Source organism: Schistocerca americana, chromosome 6 (genome assembly GCF_021461395.2).
Source record: "Schistocerca americana isolate TAMUIC-IGC-003095 chromosome 6, iqSchAmer2.1, whole genome shotgun sequence".
Taxonomy (NCBI): domain Eukaryota; kingdom Metazoa; phylum Arthropoda; class Insecta; order Orthoptera; family Acrididae; genus Schistocerca; species Schistocerca americana.
The window spans coordinates 410,709,563-410,717,981 of NC_060124.1; the positions used below are offsets into that span (position 1 = coordinate 410,709,563).

At 36.5% G+C, this 8,419-nt stretch overlaps 1 protein-coding gene across 1 annotated transcript; it reads left to right on the top strand.

The window, feature by feature from the left end:
* The first annotated feature begins 3,762 nt into the window (after nt 1–3,762).
* LOC124619493 (histone H2A) lies at nt 3,763–7,827 on the top strand. The gene is made up of 3 exons (XM_047145907.1): nt 3,763–3,922; nt 3,999–4,206; nt 7,323–7,827. Exons 1-3 carry the CDS (start codon nt 3,901–3,903, stop codon nt 7,516–7,518), a joined length of 426 nt encoding a protein of 141 aa, XP_047001863.1. The 5' UTR covers nt 3,763–3,900; the 3' UTR covers nt 7,519–7,827.
* Nucleotides 7,828–8,419: the final 592 nt, after the last annotated feature.

The window sequence follows — 8,419 nt, forward strand, 5'->3', positions numbered from 1 at the left end:
TCCCAATAACAGATGTGACCAGTTTTAATCTTCTTTCTCATTTCTCTTTCTACAATATTATGAAAGTTCTCAAAAATATCACTCACTTAATCTTCAGAACTTAAAAAACAAACTAGGGTATGTCTTCAGTAAGCATCTATAAAGGTAATAAAATAATGACTTCATCTTGTATATTCATACTCCATCGGACTATAAACACCCATATGTCTTAAATACAAGATGTATGTACTTCTTCTTTTGCTAGGCTTAAAAGGTCGTCTAGTCTGTTTCCCCTGGATACACATTTCACAGATTTCTTTACATTTACTGTCATCTTCCATTCCCGTCACCATATTCTTTAATAATGACACGCCTTTACTGCTTGCGTTCCCAAGCTTTATATGCCATAAGAAACGTTTTGCAGAGTGTACAGAATGGTTTCAAACTTCACTTATATCTTTAGCAGTATCTAACTTGGAAATTCCCCTTTCATTTGTCGCCATAGCTACAATTTCCGAAGTTGGTTAACTATTTTTGCTTCCTTTATATCGAAGATTACTCTTTCTCCCTTCTTCACTATTTCACTTACAGATAACAAGTTAATTGCAACATCTTTTACATATCGAAGGCTACTCTTTTTCCTTCTTACTATTTCACTTAAAGATAACAAGTTAGTTGCAACATCTTTTACACAGTAAATATCATGTGCTGTAATATTTTCTTATTTTCCATTCACAGTTATCTCAAGATCAACCTGACGAGCAAGCTCACACTGAAACATGGAATCGCCCCCTGTGGATATACCCATATGCTTTTTATTAGTAACATCATAAAGACCTGTTTTTTCTCTGATAATACACACTGATGCTTCTGAGTTTAATATCCGTTCATGTTCTCTGTTACTCATTCCTCCAAAAGAGTAACAAATGGAGCATCTCTTACCTTGATCAGTATTTGCATCATACCTTTTCTGCTTTGTACTTGCCCTTTGGTGGCATTGGGGTCTGATGTGACACATCTGCTGGCAGTTGTAGCACTTGACAAGTTTCTTCTTTTTCTTCTTAGAATATATGTTGTAGCTGTTTCCTTCTCTGAATTAAGGCACACACTATCGTACTTCTCACATCCTGCAGGATCTTCATTTTTACTCTGTCTCCCATAATTGGTATACCTCAGCTTTCTAACCCTACATTTCAGGACAGGCTTGGTAGCAGTAATGTGCCTACCTGTTCATCGGAAATATCGAACACAGTGTTCCTTAGTCGATTCGATGTGGATGTTATCTTGTTGACATACTCGTCCACATTATTGCAGTTATCCAGTAGAGTGGTTGTAAGTTCACAGAGTACTCTGACTTTTAGTGTATGGCTACCATCTCCAAATGCACTCTGTAAAGGCCAGTTCACACTGGCTCTCAAGTCACTTCATGTCCCGTACCATCAAAACGTGCTGCAATGCATTTGAAATGGCGGCATCCACAATGGCCATCCCGCCAGTTGTTGGTCACATGACCCCAAGCTAAATTCCTCCACATCTCCATATTTCGTTTCGTTGTGGATTTTGTTGTTGATATAAGTTGTTTAAGATTCATTATTTTTTATAAATTTTTTCATTTGCTAATTTTTCATTAAAACATATAAGAAATGAGGAAAGATTAATTGAAACAGTGAGATGGTAGACTCAATCGTATGACATGAGCTTACTAAATCGCTTGCCCTCTACTACATTTATAAATTAGATTTTCATACATACCTGTACCGTAATGAATATTTTAAAGTCAAATGGATTCCAATATGGCTGCAGCTTGAAGTGAAAAAGTATTGCGTGTAGAATCAGATTGATTAGTAAGTGAAATTTATTTTAATTTTGTCATGCATTTGTATTGTTTGATGAAGAAATGGACTGAAACCTTCAGACATGGCAACCTGTTTTTTTTAATATGTGGTTGTGAAAGGCTTATTTATTGTTAAGTAGCTCATGGAATGTGTGTAAAACATTTTGGCAAGCGTTAATTGTCAATATTTATTAGTTTTCAGTAGCTAACCCCAGCACAGATAGGGAACTTGAACTATTAAAAGCCAAACGCAAGGTGTAAAGGAAACTTTCTAAAATATAAAGTGCTCTTTCCTTTTCCTTGAGTACCTTATACAGTGTGTGAAATTCCCATTCTGTACCATGTGATTACATTTTTCGGACTCACACTCTTTTTTATGTTGTCTTATTCTTTAATATGCAAGCTATCCCCTTAACCTGCAAACCATTTGAGTCCAAGAAATGTCATTTTCCTACAAATAGGCACTCCAGCATCCATGAATATAAGGTACCGCTTTGTGTACATGCGCTTTGTGCTTAAAAACAGTTCAAAATCATCTTATGAAGATCGCAATTCCTGCGAAAAAGACTGTTGAGGAAAGCCATTCGAGTCGAGATCACGTGTCTTGAATTGACTTGACGGTCCGTGACATGAAGGACAGTGTGAATACACCTTGACCTGATGGTGTTGTTACGAGATGGTGCTGTAACCTCCAATTTTAATTGTGCTTAACCTTTCCCAAACTTCTTTTGCCGTCACAGCTTCTCTATGTCTACATAGTTCACTGGATCAATCAGTAATGTCAGCTTTGATCTTGTCTTCCAGTCCTTATTTGCGTAATGTTGCTCATTGGGCTTCAGTGTACCATTCACTACGTCCCATAAGTTGCACAATAGTAAATATGCTTCCATAGCAAATTTCCATGTAGTGTAGTTCTTGCGACCTACAAGTATTTGCGGTATTTGTGTCTTATGCATTTTCTCATACAGGTAGTGAACATAATATTGAACTATTCCGATGATATTTTCTTCTATATGTCAGAATACTTACTGCGAACGCATTCACAGGTGCCTGTGCCCATAAGCTGTTGAATAAGTAATTGTGAATACGAAAAATGTAGAAATAAGGCAATCTATATTTTAATATTAATACGTAGGACAGTGCATTTCAGTACATTGTTAAGGTAATGGCACAGAGCATTCAAAGCACAGTCATAGAGGTCTATTACATCCCGTGTAGTACACTTCGTCGTACACATATTCACATAGGAAATATATTGTTCATATATCCCCAACAGTTTCAATCAACGTTTGTTTCGAATCTGAAATAGAAAAAATTCTAGTTACTTGCAGTTTCTTCCTATTGCCAGCATTATTGATGTCACCGTGAGCTGCCCATGTGGAGAACTTGCTCTCCTCACAAAAGTATTTTTTCGTATTATACGATGAATTAAGAGCTAGAAAAGATTACTATATTTATCCAAATCCATCCACAAAAATAACGTCAGTGCTCAAATTCGCACTGTATCTCGCAAAATAAATTTACTTGCGAGAATTGCATTTGATCAGCCGTTTTCTAAACCACCTTGAGTGATCTTTCTGTGTCCAGTATTTTGTTTGCACTTTTTTCTGCATACATGTTGCGATCACAGACCATAATAGAATTTCCTCCATTAAAAATTTCTGAATAAATGAAGTAAACTTAAATAAACTTTGAGGTTAAAACAGAGTAGCCGCTTTCCGTAAAAATTTTCTTTGCTAGACCGACAGATTTCGGACGAGCAGTGGGTTGGCATTTGTGTTGTGTAAACACTCGACACTTCAACGATTTATTGCATGCACAGACCTTTGCGCGGACATTTAGGCAGAGAAGTCGTTAAGTGTGGTGGTGGCGTAAGCGTTATCTCTTTGTTTTTATCTTTGACTATTGTAATAGGCTATCATTGGTTAGTTCAAACAGAACCGTTGACATGAGACTTCGCGCCTTAAATTGTGCATGCCATTGGGTGGAGTGTGCTGTTTCCCGCCAGTTGTAGTAGCTTACGCGTCTGTAGCGGAAGGAGTATCACTTGTTGCTCGTGGATTTCTCTTATTATTTGTCGTTGAAACATGTCTGGCCGTGGCAAAGGAGGTATTTTCAATTGCAGATAGTTATAGTTGCATTGTGCTAGATTATTGCTTATCATTGTATTCGTACATATTTTCAGGTAAAGCTAAGGGCAAAGCCAAATCTCGCTCTAGCCGAGCTGGCTTGCAATTTCCAGTAGGCAGAATTCATAGGCTTTTGAGGAAGGGAAATTACGCAGAGAGAGTAGGTGCGGGTGCTCCGGTTTACCTCGGCGCTGTTATGGAGTACTTGGCAGCTGAAGTTCTTGAGTTGGCTGGTAATGCCGCCAGAGACAACAAGAAAACAAGGTAAGTGGTGGTGTGACTTCATGATGTTGGTAACTACGCGTGCGTTCTATCAGATATCTCTTCAGCGTACGTTTTCCTCTTTCTTGGGGGAAATTATAGGAATTTTCGATGATTTTTGACTGTTTTACCCATGTGGCCAAGAAAGTGAATCATCAAATTTACAGGTATTTGATAACAAAGTGAAAGTAGTGAAGTTGATGTAGAGTTTTTACTTGATTTTGTTCCGAGCCTCTTGTTGTAAAGATACAGAGCTAATGTAAAGCATGTGATCAGAAATAACGTTAATATTACAGTGAAATAGTTCAGTGTTTGATGCAGCACAGCAGCCTATGGCGTTATTAGTATCTTCAATTTGAAGGACACAATTAGTTTCAAATTTCACTATTCCCAAGGTTTTTACGCTTCTTGCTTTTAATCTTATTTGGTTTATCACATACGGAAGTAATTAAACTTAAATTTTGTGAGCCATGAATATTTCTCAAGTGCAGAGTTTTAATGTACAGGCTCCTTTACTTGGGTACCAAACATGTAACAGCACCATTGCTGAATGTTCAGCAGCTTCGGACTCCACATTTTGGTGGAATGTGTGGGTATTAATTGTTCACATAGTAAGTGGAAAGAAGTTTTTATCGTATGTTCTGACTTATGTTTAAAACTTTCTCAAAGGTTGCAGTAAGTTTGATGTCTGACAAACTACATTTTATCATAATGTAGTATCTGGAACCCTGACATTGTGTGAATGTAATGTTTTCTTGTCTCTTCCACTTGGCACACAAATACCTATACGAAATTTTAGTCTCTATTCTGGTTGAATTAGATACGTTGTCATACTGTTTCTATAAAGTAAGGTATTGGATGGTTTATTGGGCTCCCTTGCACTACTGCATTTTCATGTTTTCTTGGTTTTCTAATTTTTTGCTAGCCCATCTTAGGCAGTCAATTTTTCTTCCTATTCCTAATCTTACTTGTTGCTGCTACTATGGGTTGTAGATAGTGGTGGAATTTTGAAGTGTGGTATTTCCTTGATACCCCCCCCCCTCTCCCCCCTTGGAATCTTGGTTGTGCTCTGTAGTGCAGATTGAGCTGTAGAACCCAATGAATGGTAACAGCAGAAGTCCTCGTGGGCTGTTTTGACCTGAGATTGTGTAAGGCGTACACAGAACTCGAACTCTGCTGTAAACTAAGCTCATTAACTGCTTGGCACAGTATGATTCTCCAATTGATAAATGATCTGTTTAGCTGTACTAGTAGAGATTTTCTTTCCTTGTTTCAAAATGGGGTGAAAAGTAACATTGGTTCATTGTGAGGGTATAGCACAGATTTTAACATCAAAAGGGGTCAGTTAACATGACTACTGTCATTTGCTTTTGCAACCAAAAGCTTAGGTATTGACTGGTGGAATTATCTGAAATAACATGAGCAGATAGTTGTGAATAACCTGTCAGAAATTCTGCTTCTTTCCTCGATGCAAAGCTTTTGCTTTCCCAGGCAAAATATACTTACATGCTTACTGGTTTGTGAAACCCTTGACAAAATTCATGCAAGATATTTTACATTCCAGCTAATGTGTATGCCAGAGCCCCGGCTTCTGTACATTTGTTAGATGTAATTCTTGCTTGTGAGATCATAAGTCAAGTTTAAACTTCTAATAATGCAAAGTAAAAGCTTTAGTCCTTTGTCCCTTGATGCTATTTTGAAGTGATGAGAGTACAGCCTATTACTGTCATTAGGCTTAAGATACTCAAATTAATCTTTTTTTCTTAAAGTTGTAGAATAAGCATAACTGGAACTGCATAACTTTGTACAATAACCCAAAAGTTTGGTTAAAATTTAACTAAAATGTTCAGAAATTGTGCAGAATAAGTTATTCCAAAGATTATATTATACTGCTAAATGCCTTTATAAAAGAATTTGCCAAACTTCTTTGATCACTTCTTCACTGGGACTTTCAATCTTAAAAACTGTTAGTCACAGTTGCTCATGGAACAGTGTTTACTGTAAAGTTGGTGGTGAATGCACAAAATTGTGGGTGAAATCGTAAATATTAAGGAGAAAATCTGTCAACAATAACTATTCTTGCTACAGTGCTTAGACGTAAGGCTACAAAAATTAAATGGGCTAATGACCACATCAGTATCTGAAGATAGCCTATCATATTTGAAAACAAGATATTCATTTAAGAAAAGCCATTTCTGCTGGATATTCTCATGGTCAGGTTAAAATAGCTAACATGAAAGAAAGGTAATGCAACTGTTGCCCCACATCATATGGACTATTTTATTGTATTATTCCAGAAACATGTGAACTGATGTGTAAATTGCTTAATCCTAATTCCCAAATCCTCACAGAATTTGAGTTCAGTAGGGTATAAGACAGAATACTCTGCAGTTGGTTTGGTGTAGGATGCCATTGATCGGATAGTGGCATTTAACTAATTCACAGCTTATAACGTTCTGTGAATAAAATGTGCATCCACAGTGCAGGCACATTCTGTAAGAGTTTAACTTCTTAATGCAATATTGTAGTCAGTATGCTTTGTCATTAATTTATTATTCATACGTAGACTCCTCACAGCCATGCATGACAGACATTTTTTGTCAAAAGCAAGATACCAAGTGACTAGTATAAAAGGTCTTCAATAAAAGCTTGACTAGTACAGTTCGAGGTTTGGTTAAAGATCATTCTGCAGTGTAATATGAGACTACAAAGAGCAGTTCACTTAAGGTGGAAAAATTTGGAGTACAAATGGGCTAGAATGGATTTAGTAATATGGTTTTGGACCGTTTCTGGCATGTCTCAAAAGAATGTTTGCGATTGTTATTATCTGATTCACAACCAGGGAATGAGAATATTCGACAAATAGTGAATGAAAAAGATAAGCAAATACATTGGGGGGTGATACTAAGGTGGATGACTTAAAAATTGCTAGTGAAAATAACTTGAAAGTGGGACATCTGTGGAAATAGGTGGTAAATAAGTTCCTCAGTAATAAAACAGTGACATAAAGAAATCTGTATGTTTAACATAATGTATAGAGCTGACTGATAGTATCTTAATCTGACAGTGAATAACAAATCCATTATTAATCATAGTAATTTCAGGTAAATTTGTTTCAGAATAATTCCAAGGCATCTGCAGTTGGCGATTAGAAATGACGAAGAATTGAATAAACTATTGTCTGGTGTCACAATTGCACAGGGAGGGGTTTTGCCGAATATTCAAGCAGTTCTTTTGCCTAAAAAGACAGGACAGGCACCAGCAGCAGGAAAAACGGGTAAATCGTCAAAGACCCAGAGCTCCCAGGAGTATTGAACCTGATATTCATGTTAATGTTGGTTGTCACATTTAGATAAAGTGTACTTACGTAAATTTTTGTCTAGTTGTGTGAAAGACCTTAAGTTTGAAAATTTGTAAATGACAGCTGAAAATTTTAATGTTCAACTTGTGTTGTTTGTTAATTGTCATGTTGCATGTTTTTCCTGTATTAACAATCTTAAATATGATTTAACAGAAGATTTCATCTTAATGAATCATTATATTTGTTCTGTCGTGTACTGTGTAGATATTGTGAGAAACTGATTTATTCTTTAAATAAAATACTAAAACTTGAGCAAAAATGTTTTTGTTGATTTTATTTTTTCTGTACCTGTCCATAGATCATGTCTAAACAATACTAAAAGTAATTTTAATTGTTCAAAGTTGACTTTCACAAAAGAGATGGGTTTTTTAGGAAGGGACTGCAGCCACTGGGGGATAATAGTGAAATGGGAAAGTTTCATCTTCCAGTACTGACAAGTGTGTGTGTGTGTGTGTGTGTGTGTGTGTGTGTGTGTGTGTGTGTGTGTGTGTGTACGCAACTTAATGTTGATCGGTTACTATGATATAAACTCTGACATTGGTGTGTGTATTAGTCACATTCAAATGCAGTGCTTGTAATACGGAATATTGAATTATGGCTGTTAAAATAATGGCACTTACCATACTTTCATGCTGGTTTCATATTCAATAGTACATTTAAATGTAAGTACTATTGCAAATCGGCAATTCACACAAATAGCAAAACCAGCACTTCACTTCAACCATTAGATTTCTAGCATTGGCAGCAATGTGAAACCACTATAGTAATGTGTACCAAATTGTGCTGACTTAAAACATCCAGATTTGGGGCTGGCAGCAAACTTATTGTGGCCTCATATAGCTAGGCTGTTGGGCG

Coding starts and splice junctions, on each gene's coding strand:
- LOC124619493 (XM_047145907.1), top strand. CDS start 3,901: ATGTCTGGCCGTGGCAAAGGAG. Junction 3,923..3,998: donor GTCTGGCCGTGGCAAAGGAG/GTATTTTCAATT, acceptor ACATATTTTCAG/GTAAAGCTAAGGGCAAAGCC. Junction 4,207..7,322: donor AGAGACAACAAGAAAACAAG/GTAAGTGGTGGT, acceptor AATTTGTTTCAG/AATAATTCCAAGGCATCTGC.